We start from the raw sequence: 24,639 nt of genomic DNA, 5'->3' as shown, positions 1-24,639 counted from the left end.
CCAAATGGCCACCGGCTCCACATCATAAGTCAAATCACCATCCAACTGAACCGTGCTGAAGTCCAAAATGTGAGACGGATCACCGACATACTTCTGGAGCATGGATACATGAAACACTAGATGAACACTCGATAGACTAGGCGGCAATGCAAGCCTATAAGTCACCTCCCCGATCATATCAAGCACCTCAAACGGGCCAATATACCGAGGGCTCAACTTGCCCTTCTTCCCGAACTTATAACACCTTTCATGGGTAAAACTCTGAGCAGTACCTTCTCTCCCACCATGTAAGCAACATCACGAACCTTCCGATCGGCATAGCTCTTCTGTCTAGACTACGCTGTGCGAAGCCAACCCTGAATCAACTTAACCTTGTCCAAAGCATCCTGAATCAAGTCAGTACCCAATAGCCTAGACTCCCCCGGCTCAAACCAACCCACTGGAGACTAACATTGTCTCCCTTACAAAGCTTCGTACGGAGCCATCTGAATGCTCGATTGGTAGCTGTTGTTGTAGGAAAACTCAGCAAGTGGCAGAAACTAATCCTAAGAACCCCCAAAATCCATGACACAAGCGCATAGCATATCCTTCAATATCTAAATAGTGTGCTTAGACTGTCCGTCCGTCTGAGGGTGAAATGTTGTAATCAACTCAACCCATGTGCCTAACTCTCGCTACACCGTTCTCCAAAATTGCGATGTAAACTGCATGCCCCGATCTGAAATGGTGGACACCGGCACACCATGAAGGTGATCAATTTCGCGGATGTAGATCTCAATTAACCGCTCCGAAAAATTAGTAGTCCCAGCTAGAATAAAATGCGCGGACTTGGTCAACCGATCCACAATCACCCAAATAGCATCAAACTTCCTCGAAGGTCGTGGGAGCCCAACTACGAAGTCCATGGTGATACGTTCCTATTTCTACTCCGAAATCTCAAGCCTCTGAAGCAATACGTCCGGTCTCTGATGCTCGTACTTCACCTGCTAACAATTTAGGCATTGAGCTACAAACCCCACTATGTCTTTTTTCACCCTCCACCACCAACAATGTTGCCTCATGTCTCGATACATCTTTGCGGAGCTCGGATGAATGGAATACCGCGAACTGTGGGCCTCCTCAAGAATCAACTCACATGGTCCATCAACATTGGGCACATAAATCCAACCCTGCATCCTCAACACCCCATCATACCCAATAGTAACCTCATTGGCATCACCGTGCTAAACCGTGTCATTGAGGACAAGCAAATGAGGGTCATCATACTGACGCTCTCTGATGCGATCATATAAGAAAGACCGAGAAACCATATAAGTTAGAACTCGACTAGACTCTGAAACATCTAACCTCACGAACTGATTGGCCAAGGCATGAACATCTGATGCAAGCGGTCTCTCACCTACCAGAATAAATTCAAGGCTACCCATACTCACCGCCTTCCTACTCATGGAATCTACCACTACTTTGGCCTACCCGGGATGATACAAAATGGTAATATCATAGTTCTTAAGCAACTCCAACCATCTCCGCTTCCTCAAATTTAGATCCTTTTGTTTGAACAAGTGCTGGAGACTCCGATGATCCGTAAATACCTCACAAGACACACCGTATAGATAATGCCTCTAAATCTTCAATGCATGAACGATGGCTGCCATCTCCAAATCATGAACAAGGTAGTTCTTCTCATAGGGCTTCAACTGGTGTGAATCATAAGCAATCGCTCTACCCTCATGCATCAAGAAATACCCAATACAATTCCGAGAAGCATCACAATACATTGTATAAGAGGCTGACGCTGAAGGAAGAACTAGAACTGGAGTTGTGGTCAAGGCAGTCTTGAGCTTCTGAAAGCTCTCCTCACACTCATCCGACAACCTGAATGGAGCACCTTTCTAGGTCAACCTGGTCAAAGGCGCTGCAATGGACGAGAAACCCTCCACGAAGCGACGATAATATCCGACCAAGTCGAGAAAACTCCGAATCTCAGTAGCTGAAGACGGTCTGGGCCAACTCTGAACCGCCTATATCTTTTTTGGATCCACCTTAATCCCCTCACTGGACACCACGTGTCCCAAGAATGCCACCGAACTGAGCCAAAACTCACACTTGGAGAACTTGGCATAAAGCTTCTTCGCCCTCAACCGTTGTAGCACAATCCTCAAATGTTGTGCATGTTCCTCCTGGTTACGTGAGTACACTAGGATATCATCAATAAATACTATGACAAACGAATCAAGATATGGTCAAATCAATCTTAGAGAACACCCTCGCTCCCTGAAGCTGTTCAAATAAATCATCAATGCGCGGCAAAGGATATTTGTTCTTTATTGTAACTTTGTTCAGCTGCCTATAGTCGATGCATATCCGCATAGTACCATCCATCTTCTTCACAAATAGAACCGGTGCACCCCAAAGCGACACACTAGGAATAATAAACCCCTTATCAAGAAGCTCCTGAAGCTGCTCTTTCAATTCTTTCAACTATGCCGGTGCCATACGATATGAAGGGATAGAAATGGGCCGAGTGCCCCGCACCAAGTCAATACCAAAATCAATATCCCTATCGGGTGGCATGCCTGGAAGGTATGCAGGAAACACATCCAGAAAGTCTCGCACTACCGGAACAGAATCAATAGTAGGAATATCAACACCAACATCTCTCACAAAGGCTAAATATGACAAACACTCCTTCCCAACCATCCGTTGGGCCTTCAAATATGAAATCACCCTACTGGGAACATAATCCAAAGAACCTCTCCACTGGATCTTTGGCAACCCCGTCATCACGAACTTCACGGTCTTAGCGTGACAATCAAGAATAGCATGATATGGAGACAACCAATCCATACCCAAAATCACGTCGAAATCGACCATACTAAGTAATAAGAGATCAACTCTAGTCTCCAATACTCCAACGGTCACCACACACGACCGATACATACGGTCCACAACAATAGTATCGCCTACCAGCATAGATACATGAACATGTGAAACTAAGGACTTACGGGTCATATCCAAATAACGAGTAAAATAGGATGATACATAGGAATAAGTAGAACTAGGGTCAAATAATGTGGAGGCATCTATGTGGCACACTGAAACAATACATGTGATCACTGCATCTGAAGCAACGGCCTCTGGCCTGGAAAGCATAGGATAGAATCAAGCCTGACCACCACCTGATCGTCATCCCCCTCTAGGGCTACCTATATCTACCCGAGCCCTACCCTGAGTTGGATGGGCGAGTGGTGAAGTAACTGGTGCAAAAGTCACCGCCTGACCCCTCTGTTGAGCTAGACCTCCAAAGCGACGAGAACACTATCTCCACACATTCCCAAACTCCCTGTACTCGAAGCAACTCCCCGCTAGTGGTGGGGACTGAATCGGGCCCCGATAGACAGAATAACTGCTAGAAGAACCTGACACAGATGAACCCTGAACCGATGGAGCACATGATGAACTCTTAGTTGGGAGAGCACTGAGAGATGACTGACCCGGAAGAGCACTATATGAACCATGGCTAGCTGATGCACCCCGATGAACCGGATGAGCCATCTGAGCGGGTCTATAAAGAAGACCCCTGGTGTGGTAGGACTGCCCCCTAGAAGGAACACCGTTGAAACCACCCGAATCACGAGGCCTCTTAGCCTCTCCCACCTCCCGCTCTTGACTACGGACGAGCTCTAGCCGTTGAGCGATATCAACCACCTCATCAAACCTAGCACCTGATGCATTCTCCCGAGTCATAACAAAAAATAACTGATAGCTAAGCTCATCAATGAACCTCCTAATCCTCTCCCTCTCTATGGGAACCAACCAGATCGCGTGGCGAGCTAAATCTGAAAATCTTATCTCGTACTGGGTCATTGACATACCATCTTGGCGTAGCTGTTCAAACTCCCTACGCAACTCCTCCATGTAGGTCGGTGGCACAAACTTCTCCAAGAAGAGAACGGAGAAGTCGTACCATGAAAGTGGTGCAGCATCGGCTGGCCTGCTCCACTCATAGGCCTCCCATCATCTAAAGGCTGCCCCCATCAGCTAAAAAGTAGTAAATGAGACCCTACTAGTCTCCACAATACTCGTCGTGCGAAGAATCCGCTGGCACCTATCTAAGAAGTCCTGAGCATCCTCTGACTCAGCCCCACTGAATTTTGGAGGCTTGAGCCTCCAAACCTATCTAGTCTCTTTTGCTCCTCATCACTCATAATGGGACCCACCTGGGCCTGAGCAACTGCAACCGGCTGGGTTGGTAATACCCCAGGTGACTGAAGTCCGTGCATCACCTGCTCTAGAGTATGAGCGGCGGGAGTCTGAGCACCTCCCCTGGCATGAGAAGTGGCTGGCGCGGCCGGAGCTGAAATCGCCTAAGGAAGGCTAGTGCAAACAGTCAATATCTGGGCCAGAGCCTCCTGAAGGGCCGGAATCACAATGGGCACAGTTGGTGCCTAAGTTGGTCCCACCAGCTCAATCACATCTGGAATCTACTCCTCAGCTAGAGCAACTGGTGGGTCTGCAAGTGCTGCTCTAGCTGTTGTACGATCTGTATCTCGGCCTCTACCATGGCCCTGGCCTCTACCATGGCCCTGGCCTCTCTTGGCCCTAGCTGGTGGTACTGCGTTAGGTCCGGTAGCAAGTGTCCTCACAATCTGTGAGAGAATAGGAAAACAGAAGTTTAGTTTCCTCAATCAACAAATTAGCACGACAAGAACACAAGAAACTGAAGTTTTCCTAATGGTTCGGCAGCCTCTCGAAGATAAGTACAGACGTCTCCGTACCGATCCGCAAGACTCTACTAAACCTGCTCATGACTCGTGAGACCTATGTAACCTAGGCTCTGAAACCAACTTATCACGATCCAAATCTCACATGTCGTGATGGCGCCTATTGCAGTACTGGGCAAGCCGACAACCACAATGAACCACACATCTTTAAGTTTCAAAACATAATAAATTAAGCTTAAGAGTAAAATCTTATAATACTGATAGGAAAATACGGACACCTCAAGAAATCTCATAAAACCTCTTTCAAAAATCGCCTCCAACCGAACTTCCAAAGTCTAAAAAATGAGAAACATGACTTAATCCTCGACCTTGTAACTCTGCCAAATATCTCGCACCTGCGGTTCATTTAACCGCTTTTGCAGTTCTGCAGGTGCGTCCAAATTCTGCTTCTGCGGTTTCCCCCTGAAGGCCCTGCCTTCGGTTCTGCGTACCAGACTTTGCACCTACGGAGTCGCACTTGCGACCTGGGTTCCTCTTCTGCGGAAAACGCCTACCTCTCGTCTTTCGCACTTGCGCTCCCATTCTCGCATATGCGCTCTCGTTTGTGCGGCAAATACCTCGCACCTGCGCATCCTCTCAGCCCAGCCAAAATCCGCTTCTGCGAAGCCAACCACGCTCATGCGGTCTCGAACCTGCGACCAAATCCTTCGCAAGCGCGATCGCACCAGTCCAGAACTCCTCAGCCATTTTGTAAGTTCAAAATTCGATTTGTTAACCATCTGAAATCCACCCGAGGCTCCCGGGACCTCAACCAAATATACCAACAAGTCCTAAAACACGATACGAACTTAGTCGAGGCCTCAAATGAAAAAAAAAATTAAAAACACGAATCACACCCAAATTCAAGCCTAATGAAAACTAATTAATTTTAACTTCTACGATCGATGCCGAAACCTATCAAATCAACTCCGATTGTCCTCAAATTTTGTACACAAGTCATAAATGACACAACTGACCTATTCCAACTTCTGGAACCAAAATTCGAACCTGGTAACCACAAAGTCAACTCTCGATCAAACTTCTCAACTCTCCAAACTTCTAATTTTTCAACTTTCGTCATTTCATGCCAAAATCACCTACGGACCTCCAAATTAATATTTGGACACACTCCTAAGTCCAAAATTACCATACGGAGCTGTCGAAACCGTCAAAACTCCATTTCGGAGTCGTTTACACACAAGTCAATATCCGGTCAACTCTTTCAACTTAAGCTTCTAGCCTTGGGACTAAATGTCTCAATTCATTCCTAAACATCCCCGGAACCAAACTAACCACCCCGACAAGTCAATAACAACAATTGAGCACAGAATAAATAGTAAATGGAAGAACAAGGTTACAACACCCAAAACGACCGACCTGATCGTTACAATAACCTTATTCAATGAAGTCGTGCATTCAACGTTTTGACAAAAGGATAAATTGAAAGATTTTGAAGATGCAAATGTTATTTGTTTACTTATTCGAGCTTACGTACAATAAATACAAAATCTTTTTACTAACAAATGGAGGTATTTGAAATTTGACTAGCGTAACCGTCGCCGACCAAACACCACTGGTTGATGTCAAAATTGCCACGGGTTCAGCCACGTGCACAGAAGCTTCTACAGTTCTACGTGGTGCCACAAGCTCCACTGTTAGATTTACTCTATACAAGAAAATTTTAGTTATTAGTGCAAGTTAACAGGTTTTAGCGAGTAAAATATTTCTATATTTTTCGTATTATCATCTGAGCTTATTTTAAATTATCTGTTACTATTAGGTAAATTATCAGTCAAAATGTGGTGGAGGGTTAAAACATTGGCCCCACAAAAGTTGCCACTTCTCAAGGAGATTTGCCACGTTGGATAAAAATGCAACTTCCGTGAAAAGGAGCAAATAAATATTACTCTACTTTTTTGTTTGAGCTACTTTTCTAACCTCAGCAGTTAAGTTAGTTGGTCTTAACAGTTGAAAATCTGAAACCGACCAAAAACGTTATCCTCTGGAAATGTATTAGTTGGACTGCTGACTATGTCCAACACCAACTTTAGCTTTGGCGAACATTCATATGTAATCCCTTAACTAATCACGATCCCCACAATTGTAGAGCATGATTTATTGCTAATTTGCTATCGTTAAGAATTGTGGTGGAACGGTTAAAAATCGTGGTTTTCATGTACCTTGATTATTTATCGAATATGCTATATCTCCCACTAATATAAATATCGAGTAATTTAATTTACAAAGAATTAGGCAGATAAAAAAGAATAACCATTACATTTTGTATCTTCAAGAGTTACACCTATTTACACCTACACTTTGACCTGTAAGCCACTCCTTGAATAAAAATCATATATTTTCTTAACACCTATTTTAGAATGTCATATATCTCTTCATCCTTTAAAAGGTATTTGAAGACTGCTTTTAAAACATAAAGAATTTTGTGTACCGATCGTGTTACAATCATTTCCATGAATTAAAATGTTAATTAATTTAATTATATAAACTTTTATTTTCTTTTTTTGCTATTTCACAAGGAGTATTTGAAAATTTGTAGTGGACTGGACTCCGTTTCCTACTCTGAAAATTAACACACAGCTGAATTAAACCGCTAAATCTAATGTCGTAATTTCAACACCAGTAACTTTTGACAGATCATTATATGTATCATTTATTTATTGTTGTCATGTATTTGATTTTCTTTTAAAATTTCAAAACATTGACTAAGGTTTTAGTTAGGGGTGTACATGGATCGAGTTGGTTCAGTTTTTATCACAACCAAATCAAACCAACTATATCGGTTTGGATTGGTTCGGTTTTGCCGGGTTTTTCGGGTTTTTTTGTTGCATAAATATTATTTCAATCTTACTTTGTTAAATTTTTTATAAGTAAATATATATTTAGTAAAAATTAAAAAAATTGACAAACTAATTATCTATTTATGGGAGAATTTTCTTAGTAAACATATGATAGTTATTTTTTTTAGTCGTCTGACAATATATAATTTTTCGTTGATGTGTACTTTTTCAAAGTTAACTGAATTTAATAATTAAATATAAAATTAATATGATACCTATATAATAATATGTTCTACTTAATTTTAAATTATTAAAATACCACTTCAAATTCGAAAAATATATAAGAATGTAATAAATCTTGACATATGAATATGAAAAAATAAAGAGATTGACACATTTTACTAACACTTGATAAGAAAGTGATCATACAACCCATTATTTAAAGCTAATAAAGATAGAACATTTCATATTTTACTAAATATTACATCCCATAAGAGAATCATAAATATTTTTGGACATTTTTTTAAAGAAAATTCTATGAAAAATCTTAAAAGTATATATAAAAATTATATATTTATATGTCGGTTTAGTTTGGATTTTTTCACTCAATACCAAATCAAATCAAATCAAACCAAACATAGTCGGGCTTTTTAATCGATTTTGTTTGACTTTTCGTTTTGGTGTGGTTTTCCGGTTCGGTTTGTATACCCCTAATTTTAGTGATGGAATAAAAAATAGTACGACGTTCTTTATTTATTTGGTTATTTTGCTTACGTACAATAGATACAAAAATATTTTACCCCCAAATGGAGATCTTTGACTAGCGTAACCATCGCCGAAGAAGTCATCGAGTATTTGCCATGACGATAGAAAGTTATACGCGTAGAAGTTAAAACCTCACATTGCAAGTTTTCAGTATTACTAGTAAAGGATGGCCCATGCTGAGCATGGCCTAATCACTATATTGCATGTGGAGGTATTTTTTTGTAAATCCTTACATAAACAGATGATGTGATTCACAATTTACTTTTTTTAGTTGGTATAAATAAATTATACATGATAATATGCACACACACACATATATAAATTTTTTAGACAAAGTTCCAACAAAGTTGGAGTTTTAAACTTATTTTAAATTTTAAAACCAAATTTTAAAAAAAATAAAAAAATACCAATTCAAATTGGGGAGTAGTTTCTTCCTAATATGATAGTCTATATCCAAGTGTAACAACAAAAATTTAACAAGTCACACACTAGGACAAACCTCCTACAAATTTGGAGATTAAAAAAAAAATTAAAAAAGAAAATGAGAAAACAAAGACATAAAGAAATTAACTACCTAAAATTAACTACTCAAACAAGGGTGAATGCTGGTTTAGGTTAGTTAATTTCTTTGTTTTTTTTTTTGTTTAAATCATTTTTTTTTATAAATAAAAAATGTATTTATTATTGAGAACAATAGAATAATATTTAAAATAAAAAAAATATTTCAGGAGTAATAAAATATATATCTTCTATTATATTACAAAAATAAAGTAGCAGACAAAAATACTAAGCAAAGTTTTGCTAATAAAAAATTCTATTAACAGTGTAATAATACTAAAAATTGGATAGTATAATAAAGAAATATACATAAAAAAATTTATTTGATGACTATATAAATCCCTTCAATTTAATAGAGAATTTATTCATTAAACTTCAGACAATATTATTGAGAACAATAGAATAAACTTTAAAAAAAGTTCAAGAGTAATAAAATATACGATAAAATATTAAACAAAGTACTATACTAATAAAAATTTCTATTAACAATGTAAGAATACTAAATATTGGATAATATAATAAAGAAAAATATATAACAAAAAATTTATTCATTGACTATATAAGTCCCCCTAATTTAATAGAGATTTTATTATTGGTTATATTGTATTGACAAATAAAATGACAATTGAAACTTATTACAACAATACAATCTAATGTTCAAACAAGCCCGAACCAAATTCAATTTAATTAATATTTTTAAATATTGATCGCGCATCACGCGGGTACAATTACTAGTTTATAGAGATTGGGAGAAAGAGAGAAAATATGTGCACAGAGAAGATTTCATCAACAATTGTTAGGTGTCTCTCACATATGTTGCTTTTCGGGATGTAAAGGTATGCTCAAACTTTGCCAAAATCACCAAAATGCATACAAACGACTTTCCAATAAAGGATGAAAAAATATGGAAAAAAATAAAACTTCAAAAAGTGGTACAAGAGATGTGTTGATGGTTGATGAGATAAGCAAGGGTAGTTTCGTCAAGGGACCAAAATTTTATGTTATAGCCACCGAAAAATTACTTTTCGACTAATCATGTTGCTCAATTTTTATGAAATTACTGGAATACCCTCAGTTACGCCAAGCAGGCATATTGACCCCATATGCTTATTCTCACTTATTAATAGGTAGAAAGAATGCGCTATGTTGGCTAGAAAATAGAAATAAGGCTTCGTCGAAAGTTAGATCTAATGAGCAGGTCTCGGTTCCGAGGCTTGTGAACAGAGTCCTACATAAAAGCTTTAAAATCACGCACCAAATAATTAAATAAAAAATAGAGAAAAAAACGAAAAGATCATCGAGGTGGTGGAATAATAAATATGCGTTCATATTTAATCAAAGATTAGTTTGATCACTTAGAATGGACTCCTTAGATAGGGAGCACTAATACCCCCTACAGTATGTTTGTGCGAATACACATTAGTTAAGCCATTAAATTTCAAATATTGAATGATTAAAATCTATACTTGACTAAGGACAAAACTCAAGAGTTGGAGAGAGGTTGTTGGCTATGGGGACCTGGAAGAGTAGTGGGGACGCGATTGCGATGTGGACCATGACAGCAAACTACATTAGGAAAGAAGCGAGAGAGGTTTTAGGAGTTATAAAGGGATACCCTGGGAGACGCATAGGGGACTGGTAGTGGAATGCGGAGGTCCAAGGTAAAGTTGAAGTCAAGAAAGCGGCTTATTTGATACTAGTGGAGAGCACAAACGAGGAGAAAAAGAAGACGAATTGGGAATGTTATAAGAAGGCAAAGAAAGAGGAGAAATTAGCGGTTACGACGGCTAAGACTGCTACCTTTAGATGCATGTATGCGAAACTTGGGAGCAAAGGCAGGGACAAAAAGTTGTACAGGTTAGATTAAGTGAGGGAGAGGAAGGATCGTGACTTAGACCAAGTGAAGTACATCAAAGATGAGGACGACATAGTATTGATGGAAGACACTTATATTAGACGAAGATGGCAGGCATACTTCCACAGACTATTGAACGAGGAGGGGACAGAAGCATTGTGCTGGGTGAGTTGGAGCACTCCGAGAGTCGGCATGATTTTGGCTATTGTAGGCGTATTAAGGTCGAAAAGGTTATGCGTAAGATGAGCATAGATAGAGCTACTAGGCCAGACGAGATCCCGGTAAAATTCTGGAAGAGTGTGGGTCGTGCAGGTGTGGAGTGGCTTACTAGGTTGTTTAATGTTATCTTTAATACGAAGAAGATACCCGAAAAATGGAGGTGGAGTACGATGATTCCATTGTATAAGAATAAGGGTGATATCCAAAACTGCAATAACTATGGGGGTATCAAGCTGCCGAGTCATACTATAAAAGTTAGGCAGAGGGTGGTGGAAGTCAGGGTGAGGAGGAGTGTGTCTATTTTCGAGAATCAGTTTGCATTCGTGCCGGAGAGATCGATTACAGAAGTCATCCATCTGGTGAGGAGATTGGTAGAGCAGTATAGGGAGAGAAAGAAGGACTTACACATGGAGTATATAGACCTAGAAAAGGCGTACGATAAAGTCCCGAGGGAGGTTTTATGGAGATGTTTGGATGTTAGCAGTATTCCGGTAGCATACATTAGGGTAATCAAAGATATGTATGATGTTGCTAAGACTTGGGCGAGGATAATGGGAGGTGACTTGGATCACTTCCCAATAGTGATGGAGTTGCACCAGAGATCGGCTCTTAGCCCGTTCCTATTTGCTCTGGCGATGGATGTGCTTATGCAGCACATTCAAAGGTAGGTGCCATGGTGCATGTTATTTGCCGATGACATAGTGCTGATTGATGAGACGAGAGGTAGGGTTAACACGAGGTTGTAGGTCTGGAGACAGACCCTAGAGTCTAAAGGTTTCAAGTTGAGCAGGACCAAAACGGAATATTTGAAGTGTAAGTTCAGTGATAAGACTCATGAAGCGGACATGGATATGAAACTTGATACCCAAGTCATCCCGATGAGGAGTAGTTTCAAGTATCTCGGGTCTATAATCCAAGATAACAGGGAGATTGATGATGAGGTCTCTCACCGTATTGGTGCGGAGCGGATGGAATGGAGGCCCGCATCCGGTGTTTTGTGTGATAAGAAGGTGCCACCAAGACTTAAGGGTAAGTTCTACAGAGTGGTGGTTAGACCTACTACGTTGTATGAGGCTGAGTGTTGGCCAGTCTAGTACTCACATGTTCAGAGTGTAAAAGTAGCAGAAATAAGGATGCCGAGATAGATATGTGGGCATACCAGAAGATATAAGATTAGGAATGAAATTATTCAGGACAAAGTGGGAGTGGCCCCCGTGGAGGACAAGATGCGGGAGTTGAGGCTGAGATGGTTCTGGCACGTGCAGAGGAGAAGTACGGATGCTCCTGTTAGGAGGTGTGAGAGGCTGTCCATGACGGGGCTGAGAAGGGGTAGAGGTAGGGCGGAGAATTATTGGGGAAAAGTGATTAGGCAGGACATGGCGCTACTTCATCTTACTGAGGACATGACCAGGATTGAAGGGTGTGGAGGTCGAGGGTTAGGGTAGAAAGCTAGTAGGTAGTCGAGAATTCTCCGTTCTTTTCTAGTAGTAGCGCTCTTGTTTTTTTCGTATTCTTTGACCTCTACTATTTGCCTATTGTTTTGTTCGCTCTGTGTTTCATATTTTCTAGTTTGTTACTATTTGATACTATTTTTTCTTTTAGGGGTCGTTTGGTTGAAAAGAAGTTATCCCAGGATTAATTATCCCAGGATTAGTTATTCCACCTTTTCATGGTGATAAAAAAATACTACAATTCCGTGATAACTAATCTCGGGATTAGTTATTCCACCTTTCCATGATGATAAAAAAATATTACAATCCCGTGATAACTAATCTCGGAATTAATTATACCGTAATTTTCTACCAACCAAACATGGGATAAACTCTTCTTAAATTTAGTTCCGGGATTAATTATTCTTTATCCCTCATACCAAACGAGCCCTTACTTCTTGTTGTTGTTGTTGTTGTTTTTTTTTTTCCTTTTCCTTATCGTCCTTTGTCTCCCTATTCATTTTTTCTTCTTCGTCTTTTTCCCTTCTCTCTCTTTTCACCTTTTCTTGAGCGAGGGTTTATCGAAAACAGTTTCTCTACCTCGCCAGTAAGGGGTAAGGTCTGCGTACATACTACCCTCCCCATACCTTACTTGTGAGATTATATTATTGTTAATGATTAAAATCTAAAAAAAAATAAAATTAATTCTGAGGTCTCAACTCCGAATTCTGGAGTTGAGCATCTTTTTGGTAGGAGAAACACTCAATTCACCCTTTTTGTGAACTTGTTTAAATTTGAATTAGTCGAATAAATGAGCGCTAAATACTAGATACTAGATGATTAAACCGAAATCCACCTAAAACAGCACAGAAGCTCTATGTTTGAGCTACTTTTTTCAAACTGTTCCTTTCTCAGTAGTAAATGTAGTTGCTCTTAGCGGTTGACATGAATTGAGGGTTTAATAACCTGATTGGTTTTGTGGATAATGAGAAAATATATTGAAAATCTGAAACCGACCAAAAACATTATCCTATGAGAGTTTAGACTTTAGATAGACGTAGGTAGGAACACTTAGACTGATGAGTGACGACCATGTGTCCAGGAGCAACTTTTAAGTTTTTACGAATATTCTTATGTAATTAAGGAATGTCCTTTTTGTGTAAGATCCCCGCATTGTGGAGCGTGATTTCTTGCTGTTATCAGGATTGTTGCCAAGGATACCCCACTAAGGACTCCAAAAAAGTATAGGAAATTTATCAGGATAACGTGAATTATTTTATGCAAAATATCGAGATAGTTAATGTATTTATTAGGTACAAAATTTAGTTTTATGACTTCACCATGATAAAACTCTAAAAACAACAATTATTCGTGAAATTAATTTTCCAATTTAATGATGAAAATCTATAAACTTATTTACCCCCCAAAAAAACACATTCAGAATGTACTAATGGACACGAACATCACGGCCGATTCAAGCAAATTCTATCAAAGAGAAATTCTAGACTGAAAACTACGATTTTCCCTACCTAGTAAGGAGTAATTAAATAATGGAGTCAGAGTATAACTTTGACCTGATGAAAAAAAAAGGTATATATATATTTGACCTAACAAAGACGTATCCAGGTTTATGTACTCTCAGTTGAACACGAACTACTAAAGTTTCTTGAGTCTTGACAATTGCCAAATTGCTTGCGTCTAATTGCATGAACACACGCTTCAGATATTATTCATAAATAATCTGAGAGCTTTGACATTCAGATCTTCTAGCAAATTCACTGCAACGATAACGTATTCCCTCTTTTTCACTTTATCGTACTATTGCCACATATCATACGGCCCTTCGTCCACATTTCTCATATCTGAGTGGATTGGGTTGAAAAATAAGGTGTTTGGAAGTTGGTATGATGAAAGTCATTTTCTAAGGAAAAATATGTTTCCTTAGAAAATATTTTCCATCAAAAGGATAAAGAAAATTAACTTACAACTATCTAAACGTTTACTTTCATATAACTTGTTCCAACCAACACTTGCAGAATTATCAATCTGTAATACTCAACAAATTCATCCGAAGACTCCTGATCTGCCAATATTGGTACTAATCTTCATATATATTTTTTCAGAACACTATTTTTCACTCAGCAACCAAACAATGGAGCAAGCGCTCATTGTTCGTGGAGCACTAAGAAAACATATGTAGGAAAATAATTTCTATGGAAAACAATTTCCACGAAGAAAACATATACCAAACACACATTTTAAAAGCCAAAAACAACTTTATGCTTTTGCTATATCATTGGTTCCTCATCAACAGTCAGCTCTGATTAGCCAGACGGAATCAGCACAGGAAAGCAAGAGCGGCAAACCAGGATTAAATCTTTTGATGTTTCAGCCTGGTCTTAATTATTTAAGATGAAACGTGGGTGTTTTCTTGTTTAATCAGCCCAAAGAAAAAGAAATAGGCTAACACCACAAAAACCCAAGGGATAATCAACTTAGAAGTTAGAACCACAGTTAAGAGGCCTTTGGCGCCTGGATATTATCAGGCAGGATAAGCTCTGGAGGTGTTTGACGATCAACACCCAGCATAGAGTCATACTCCTCGTCTTTGCGAGCAAATTTCTTCCGCAACACCTTCTCAAATTCAATCGCATCAAAGCTTTTTGCATTTTCAGCAGCGTGAACCTGCGCTAAATTAGTGTAGTTGGCAGCTGACTGCGAGATAAAAGCTATTTCTTCTTCTGTGAGCTTTCTCAGGAACCTGGCTGGATTTCCTCCCCATACCTGTTCATGAAAAAGCAACATCAATTACATTTATTAGCAATATAAAGGTAAATCAATTGTCTACCATAGTTCCCCATCCCAAGAAATGGAAGTGCACTATGCTGACAAGCTGGAACGATGGCAGAGAATGTTGAAACAAACTCAAAATGGATTTTACCCAAGAACTTATGTCAATTTACATCTTAAGTCATCTTTGCCTTTAGTCACGGTTATCTATAGTGTCAATAAAACCAGTGTTATCAAAGGCGAAAAGCTCTCCAAGTCTATTGGGGATTTAAGCGCAAAACAATTCAAGTGTTGGCTTTAGTTATATAAAAATAAAAGCGTAATTCAAGAAAAAAGTAACAAATTCATTCATAATGCTTTCCTTAACAACTAATACACTTATTTGCAGATTGTATTTGTTGTGTAGTACCACTCGATTCAAGATAGAACTCATGTGAAATGTGAGGCGCACGCCTCAGTGCCTCGCCTACCCCGAAAGGCAGTTTAAGCGAGGCGAAACACCCTCCCTGAGCTTTTCTGAGCTTCAGGGCTTAAGCGCGCTCAAATGAGCCTTTGACAACACTGATTAAAACCTGCAAAGCGAGGGGTCGCTTCATGGGTGAAATTATACGCTTTAGAGAAGTGTGTCAAACAATGACGTGCAAGGTGATCCCAACAGGAACTTTTCAGTTATTTGGATCCTTTGAGAGTTAGATAATTCATGACTACCCACTGCATCTAATTGTTTTTAAAAGGGAAAAGCACAAAAACTGACGAAGTCCATGGGCCTAGAAGAGAGAAGCAAGAAATGATGTGCACAACAGTAATTTAGTATTATAATAGTCAGCTTTCACTTGAAATAACTAATTTCAACATCCACTATACCACAATGTCGATATTAATTAACTCCTCAAAGTTAAGATTTAAAGAAGCAATTGTTTCTCATTGAGATCATTTTGTGCGTCATTGTTTGAAACACACACTTATCTGAAGCACATGGTTTCGCCCATGAAGCGATGACCCCTCACTTCACATTGCTTCATCGCTTTAAGTGATGCGTTTTTAAAACCATTGATTGCATATATTGGTTAATACTCACGCTGGAAATTAGATGCACGTTCTAGGCAATATCTATGATGATAGCAAAATGAATAACTTAAATTGAGGTTGCCACAAACCTCTCCACAAGGAATCCTCGTCTTCTGCCTGACAAGGGCACCAGCAGCGACCATAGCATTTTTCTCCACAACTGCCCCATCAAGCAGAGTTGCACCCATACCAACAAATGCCTCATCTTCAACAGTACATCCATGCAAGACAGCACTATGACCTTCAATTAAGTTGGATGTCAAAAGGTTAACCACCAAAGTTACTGCAACTATTCAGGGCAGATGTACGTTATTTCTTTGTAAAATAGTCCTCACCTACAGTAACATTGTTGCCAATAATTGTTGGCAAAACCTTTCCACTTAGATTTGATTTAGCTACATGAACAAGAGAATTGTCCTGGATATTGGTTCCTGCTCCTATACTAATACTGTTCACATCACCTGCATGCAATGTCTCACATTGAGCAAAAATAACCAAACTAAAGAGCGCAAATATTGAAGGCAGGAAAGTTACAGAACTCGCATCCTGTGCGAGGACACACTTTTCAAACATATACATATTGTCGGATAACACATTGTGGTGATTCAGTTTAATCACAAATGTCCAAGCGTGGGAAACTTAATATTCGGTGTAAAAAGAGATCTTTTCCTCAATCCCGCAATCGGGATATGATAGTTCTCTTAGGATTCTTCATTATATTTACTGGGCAGCTTTCAAAATACATATGGCCTGTGTATAAGGAGGTTCATTTTTCTCTATATTTCAAAGGGCAAGAGTTAAGTGAGAGAAGAGTTCTTTGACAGCATGAAACCAGGATGGTCTCCGACTATTTGAGGAATTTCCAACATTGGCATAAAACCATCTGCCAATGAAACATGGGAATCGAGGTGGACGAAGCATATACCATAAAGGGACTTTTTTTTTTGGTTGAAGTTGACAGGTATGAAGCAACCATAGAATACCATAAAATGGTTGGTATGAAAGACAAGAACGGAATCAACTAAACATCTAGAATTTGTTGAAGATATGGGGGCACTCGCAAAAAGAAAGGTACTTTTGACCAAGTAGAGCAACAGGAAGCTCTAGCGAGGTGGAGAAGGAATAGAATGGTGACGAGAAGCAAAATGTTGTAATAGGGAAAAAGTTCTTCCCAGTGATGATATGTTGTGGTACTTGATGACAAGAGATGCTACTCCATTCATTTAGAGGTGGACTTGGTGGAGATTGTGGAGAGATGTGCTGTTGCTAGAGGTGCTCTGCTTTTGGAGTTTCGACGAGAGTAACATTGCATTGGGAGACACGACATGAATATGTGGCATAAAGATGGTTGGATCTTGAATTCAGGCCTGACGTAGTGACAAGACCATGCAAAAGCATTAAGAAATTCGCCCTAAGTAAAAGGTCGTTGTTTCACGACATAGAAGATCCAATTCAATTGAAGCCAGGTCTTGAAGAAGATGCTCAAGCCCAACAGTTTAATGGCCAAGCCACACACAATTGACAACCAACTGTTATGTGGCAGTCATATATTAAGCTGGCATTTCATGATGCCCAGCTGAACAACCAAAATCAGTTGAAAGAAGAGGTGGTAACTGAAAGGTCGAAGAGTTGAATGATTATACAACCACAAACAGGGTTGGCAGAGATGACAATGGAATAAGATCGATTAAAGAAAAAGCAGGACAATAGGTGCCAACTGGTTACTAAACACTTCAAGTTTGAACCAGCAACTAAAAAATTGATCCAATTTCCAAGGAATCTCTGATACTAGAGCATAACATAGACAAACAACATTCTGCCAGATAGGAAATTTATGGATTTTGAAGAGGATGCTCTGGAAGATGGGGACGATTATTTTCAATTAAGGAAGCTAATAGTGAACAGGAGTGGGGGACTGAATCAGTGTTGTCAAAGGCGCGCTTAAGCCCTGAAGCAAGGCTCAAAACATGTTGAGCGTTTCGTCTCGCTTAGCGGGCGCTTCATTGTTTTCGTCAAGGCTCTAAGGCATACCTTTCCTTGCCAATGAGCGTAATCTCGAAGATGCGACATTAAACAATTAATATTTCACTTTATTGTAAATTTTCTTCAATTTCTTTCTCCATATAGTTTTTCTCCATTTGCGTCTTTCTTCATTAAAGCCCACACATTATTTGCGCTTTGCGCTTAAAGCCCCAACAGACCTTAAAGCTTTTTTGCGCTTTTCACCTTTGATAAGGTTGGACTGAATTGGCCATGATACTGAAGCAGAAGCAACAAAGCATAATGGGTAAGAATATGATGATGGAGAACAGACAGCTCATAATGAATTGCAAGTAGATTATGAAAATGTATGACCATAAGTACTGAAAGTGGAATAAGGGAGTAATGAGGTAATTTAATAATAAGAATGGCGGAAACTTAGGGAATTCGGAAAATCTATTAGGTGTCCTGTGGGAGTCAAATGAGAAAAACCCAAAGAAACTTAAAATAAACATTGAAAAGGGTTGGCAAGAAGATAGTCAACCAACTGATAAGGAAAATTCTGATAGCAAGCAAGGAAGCAAAATAAGTGCGCAGACTTAGAAAGTAGGAATGCAGCTTCAACAACAGCAAAGAGCTAACGGAGAATTAAATTGAACTGAGATAACAGTTCTTGTTTATCCTTTATTTTTGTTTGAAGGTGGTATATTGGATTTTGAATGACGCAGCAAGGGTGGCTGGTCGAGGGTCAGTTAGTATTTTGGTTAATTTATTCCGGATGTATATGGGTTACATCCACTGGATATTTTTCTAATAAACCACCTACTCAGAAAAAAGTCTGACATAAACATCGGAACTGCGAGTTAGAGAAAAGAACTGGATTGTCAACGAGTTAGAGAATAAACAATCTCTTGTGAGTTAAGCCTAGTATGTTAACAAAATACCACCTTCTAAAGTGAGAAATGGTAAAAGACAAATGGTTGCTTTGACTACAAAGCGTGAGAACCCATAATGCAGCTGCATCCTAATATGATTTTCTTAGAGCAATATTAATAACATTACTTATGAATTATCAAAAAGATGCAGCTCAAAGTGTCTACCCTCCCTCATACATTCAAGAAAGCATTTAACCTTTTTCCAAATACAGGAAGTTTTTAGCTCACCCTACTCCAATGTCTCCAGGAGTGTTGAAAATCTATATGTTTCATAATCAACAGGTATAATTAAACGCTTACCTAGAAGAAAGATGATAAAGAAGTTTTCTACCTAATGCAACAACAGCATCATCCGACCCATTAAGTCTTACAAGAACACTTTTAAGCACGGATTCTACCATAGTATGAAAGCAGAACATACCTCGCAGAACACATCCATACCAAATAGAAGCATTACGTCCAACATGAACATCACCAATTAAAGAAGCACTTGGGGCCACAAATGCATCTTTAGCAACCATAGGTACTTTGTCAAACAAGTTCATAAGAGTTCTATGCCTTGACACTGGAAACAAGGAGGTAGAAATGACAAATGTTAAAGGATGCAAGATTCCAGCATCTGTATATATGGAGCACATTGACAAGCAAAAAGTTCAAACCTAGAATATGAAGAAAAAAAACTTTTGCAAGTAGGGCAAGAAACACTTAATTAAAGGAAATAAATCTTAAGATTATTCTGTAAATAATGCTAAAAGAAATTAAATCAAGATATCGGATAGCAAAATTTGCTAACGGTGAGAAAATATGAGTACAAATAAGACCATTGCAGTGAAATATCATTTGTTTTGCCAAACTCTTCAGTAAAAGAAGCAATGCTCAAGGTGATAGCCAAAGGTGCCAATCAATTAGCTTCCATTTTATTTAATGAAAACATATGTATACAAAAATAATTTCTTGCAGTTAGCCTGAGAGACTTATAGCCTGTTTGGCCAAGCTTCTAAAATCAACTTATTTTGAAAAGTGCTTTTCTCAAAAATGCTTCTCAAAAAAATACTTTTGGTGAGAAGTAGTTTGTGTTTGGCAAATTAATTTGAAAAGTACTTTTGAGCATCAATTAGTATTTGGCCAAGCTTTTAAAAGCCCTTCTAAGTGTATTTTTCTCAAAGTGCTTTTCAAAAAAAGTATTTTTGGGAGAAGCTACTTTTTTCTGCATCTCAAAAGTTGATCTGCTTCTACTCAAAAGCACTTTTTTCCCTTCAAAAAGGTTGTCCAAACACCTTAACTTTGGAAAAAAAAAATTGGCCAAAAAGAAGCTTAGCCAAACAACCTATTATTCATTAAAAGAGTTGAATTATGAAAAATCCAAAAAAATTTATATCTAGTTCTTCAACATTTTCAGCTTGGAAAATCTACAGACAAGCCAGTCAATCATAGACATATGGGGTGAGATAGATACAGGAATACATTTGCCACTGGTACTTGTATTTCGTAAGTAGTCTTCAGAGTTTATGCTACCAGGAACTATGTTGCACGGTCCTCCAAAATGATGCCGCACCCGTGTCGGATCCTCCAAAATTACACTATTTTTGGAGGATCCGACATGCACCCGGCAACATTTTCGGAGAGTCCGAGCAACATAGAACAGGATAAATCTCTAGATCTGTAATGGATAAGCAAATACCTCTAAGTCCAATATAGCTACACCTTTTCTTCTCTTGAAAGGTAAAACCAGCTTCCTGGGATTATTATATATGTTTTAATGGTAAAACTGTCCAAATCACCTTGAGGGAACTTGTAGTAAAAATTGGAAAGTGTTCTCCAAATATTGGAAATTAAACTCAAGTCTTTCCACCAAATCCATGTAATACATTGGGCTAACGACTAACTGAGTGACTGAGTCAAGAACAGTGTTTTAAAAGGCGTGGGCGTAAGGCGGGGCGTTTTACATATGCCTCAGCGGGGCGTAAGCCCCGAGGCGCGGGCGTAAGCCCCATAGGTATTTAATTTTTAATATTTTATAAAATAATATAATGACAATTAATATTTATAAACAGGTAAAATTGCATAAAAATTGAAGAAAACTATATATATGTGTGCTTTATCCCCACAAAAAACTAATCAAAACAATCTATTATACGTTACTTACAAGCACAAGTAATTTGAGTCTAAAAGAATAAAATTTTCTATATGGAGGAACAAAAAGGATGATTAACCTGCAATTTGAACTTTGAATTTGCTGCTATGAAAAAAAATGTAGTTCTCTTTGTATTTGTAAAAAAAAATTAAATATTCGTTGCTTTTGGGAGATATTAGCAGGCTAGTGGACAAGATAAAAATTTGAAAAAACCATGAATTAGGGCTTAAATCAATAAAAAAGGTCTTTACTTTTAAATTTAATGGGTATTATATGAAGGAATAATTGAACAAATTTTGTTTTAATTTGAAAAAGTCTCTGGGGCTTACTCCTTACTAAAAAAACGCGTCCCGAACGCCCGGATGTACGCCCCGAACGCCCGGGCGTACGCCCCAAATTGCGGAGCGTACGCCTCTTGAGACTTTCGCCCCACACCATCGCCCCGGGGCGTTTTTGGTACGCCTCGCCCCGGAGCTCGCCTTTTAAAACAGAGGTCAAGAAACAAAGCTGTCCAAAGCTTGCTAGACTGAAAATGTTGCAACCTATAGATTGCCCTCAATGATCAAGATCACAATGTTTCTAAGAATTGTTTTTCCACAATGTTTCTAAGATTTGATATTGTATTAGCTATTTTAAATGCACAGACACTCTTAAGCGGCATCCAAGTATAAGTCAAAGTAAAAGTAACTTTTTCATCAGATTAAGTACGGATTGGAATGTGAGACTATTTTATTCCTTGTCATTTTAAAAGCAACACTTAACTCAGAACATGTATTTATATATGTAAGCATAATAATTTACTTTTCAAAGAAAGCATCCGTCTACTGTCCATTTGTACCCAAAATAATAACCTAGTCGGGATACAAAAGTACACTACTGAAATTCAAAACTTGAAAGCATCCCTCCGCTGTGCATTAGTATCCAAAATAATAACTTGTCAGGACACAAAAGTACACACTACTGAAATCCAGAACTAGTATCCTTCTTTTTGGCCCTTAAGCCATATAAATGAACAGCTAATCAAATTGTAGCTTTCCGCAGCTGAATAAACCTTCAAAATTCAGTAGTTACATCAATTAGTTTGATGTCATCTTCAACAGTCAACCATATGCAACTTACAAATATCAATCAGTCAACCACTTTTTAATCCTAAACAAATTGGAGTCAGCTATATGACTGCTATGTAATCATTCAGCTCTATTCTGACCCATTTTGTTCCAAATACTGGTAAATAATATGTTTTATAAGGCAAACCCAAACTAGTCGGGGTCAGCTATACGAATGCTCTATAGCTGTTCCACTCTATTCAAGCCCAATTTAATCGTAAACAATTGGGAAAATGACACTGTATAGTCGCTCATAAAATAATAACCGAAAAAATGTATAATTTTTTGTATATGTATACATTTCTGTATGTTATATACAAAAAAAATATACATATTTTATACACTTTTATGGCTACTGGATGTAAATAGCTTCGGCCGCGGGTTAAAAGTGATCTTTGACCAAAACAATTTGTCCGTTAAGGCAAATTAGGGATTTTCTAACTAGACTAAAAATAATTCTTGGCAAACACCAGACCTTAGGTACTAGTAACAAAAACTAAGCTTTAATCTCAACTAGTTGGTACACTTAAGCAATCTATAAAAAAAAATGCACTGAAAATGAAGACTTAATTAAAAGAAGGCGAAAAACGAATGGTGCATTAAGAGAGCAGATCGAAGACATACAGTGTTCATGGAAGTAATAGTTGCCTTGGAGGCGGCAGCCCAAACGATCCATGGCTTGACCCGTTTCCCTGATCCAGAACCCGACTGTGTAGATTGCTTTCCCCAGCGTACCCATTTGCCTACCTTCTATGTTCTCTTGGAAATTGCAGAGAAATAAAAATGGTTTTTTGTAAAAAGGAGGAGATTGAGGGAGTCTTCAGTTTAATTTAGCTGAACACTTGATAAGAAAATTAGGTGAGTTGAATCGGACGAGTGGCCTCGGACAAGGCCTTTGTTATTTGCATTCTTGAGAAATTCTGTTTTTTGTTTTTTAAATGATATAGTATATTTCTTTTGTCCAATGACGCTATTTGAAGAATATGAATTTTTAAGAAACTATTAAATCTTATTCTATATATTTTATTAACACTGGTAACATAAAATATTAAAAAATCATTGAAGAGTTTAATATTTGAAATTTTTAAAACTTGGAAAAATTGTATAAAAATATCATTTGCTTAACATTTTGGAACATAATAAAGCAAAAGAAAATCATATAAAGCGGGACAAATAGAGTAAGATTTTTATTACATTGACGTATACTTTTTTAAGCTCGTCCAATGAGAGAGATCTCATTGTGTGATGCTCCCTCTATATCAATATGGTCCTCTTAGGAGGCCTTTGGACATGAAATTCTTTTCAAAAAGATAGCAAAATAGAAACTGAAAAAAGTTGTTTGATTAGTTGTTTTAACCTTTTTAGATGTTATGAAATAGTGCAATATTCAAAACTTGAATTATTTGTTGCATCTTACACCCTTTAATTATCTCAATAGAATTAGATTTCATCTAATGACTACTGAAGCTAACAAACTGGTGATACATTGATTTGGCAGTTTTTACAATAATGGCTTTTTAAGACATCATTTCATAGTAAACTCTTCTCTATGGTTTTTTCGTTTGCCCTAAGATTTGAATCTCATCATCACAACTTGCTGCAAATACAAGCTTCTCAATAGAAGAATTGAGTTATTTATCAGTTGAAGTCTGTACATATATGATATATGATATATGGATTATGGAGTTGCTCACAAGTAGCCATTCCTGAATTCTGTACCTTCTAGTTACTTTGGCATTCTATTTGTAACAGTGGCATATGAGCCAACTTGTGCGCACCTTAACTATTCTACTAAGCACCTGCTACCTTCCACCAATACATGTGCTAGCTAACTTTGTCCATCAAAACTTAGATAGATGAGAAGACATTACTTAGCATTGCTACGTTATCTGCTTTGGTTTATGGATTGGAATTCGGAGGAGCCTAAATAAATTGACTGGGGTACCTGAGATTGCATTTGCTTGAAATATTTCAGTTCAGTTACAAGTTTGCTCAGCCTGGCTTTATATTGCCTGCCATTGTATTTTCTATTGTTACAAGAATATCAATTGTTTCTTCTTCAATTTGGTTCCCATCATAGCCGTCATCCATTTAAACAATTTTCCAAGTGCACTTTTAGAAGTTTACTCTGACTGATACTCCAATGTCTTATAAGAATAAGAGACTAGCTTTCTACGATATGTCCTTCAGAAACAAAAAGATATTCACAATGTGGGTTCAAATCCTGGTGTTTCATTT

At 38.2% G+C, this 24,639-nt stretch overlaps 1 protein-coding gene across 1 annotated transcript; it reads right to left on the bottom strand.

The window, feature by feature from the left end:
- Positions 1-14,470: 14,470 nt before the first annotated feature.
- LOC104085807 (gamma carbonic anhydrase 1, mitochondrial-like) lies at positions 14,471-23,349 on the bottom strand. The gene is made up of 5 exons (XM_033653309.2): positions 23,026-23,349; positions 19,583-19,726; positions 16,582-16,707; positions 16,336-16,487; positions 14,471-15,172 (listed from the first exon to the last, which is right to left on the bottom strand). The coding sequence occupies exons 1-5, from the start codon at positions 23,138-23,140 to the stop codon at positions 14,903-14,905; spliced, it is 807 nt and encodes a 268-aa protein (XP_033509200.1). The 5' UTR covers positions 23,141-23,349; the 3' UTR covers positions 14,471-14,902.
- Positions 23,350-24,639: the final 1,290 nt, after the last annotated feature.

This window comes from Nicotiana tomentosiformis, chromosome 2, assembly GCF_000390325.3.
Source record: "Nicotiana tomentosiformis chromosome 2, ASM39032v3, whole genome shotgun sequence".
Lineage (NCBI taxonomy): Eukaryota > Viridiplantae > Streptophyta > Magnoliopsida > Solanales > Solanaceae > Nicotiana > Nicotiana tomentosiformis.
Note: the sequence above shows the minus strand (reverse complement) of the source record. Positions and strands in the feature narration are given on the sequence as shown.

What these genes read in the sequence shown, in the direction of transcription:
- LOC104085807 (XM_033653309.2), bottom strand. Translation starts at nt 23,140, where the DNA reads ATGGGTACGCTGGGGAAAGCAATCTACACAGTCGGGTTCTGGATCAGG. An exon ending in CTATTACTTCCATGAACACT is followed by an intron (nt 19,727 to 23,025) that starts GTATGTCTTCGA and finishes CCTTGTTTCCAG; the next exon opens with TGTCAAGGCATAGAACTCTT. An exon ending in CGAGGATTCCTTGTGGAGAG is followed by an intron (nt 15,173 to 16,335) that starts GTTTGTGGCAAC and finishes TTTCATGAACAG; the next exon opens with GTATGGGGAGGAAATCCAGC.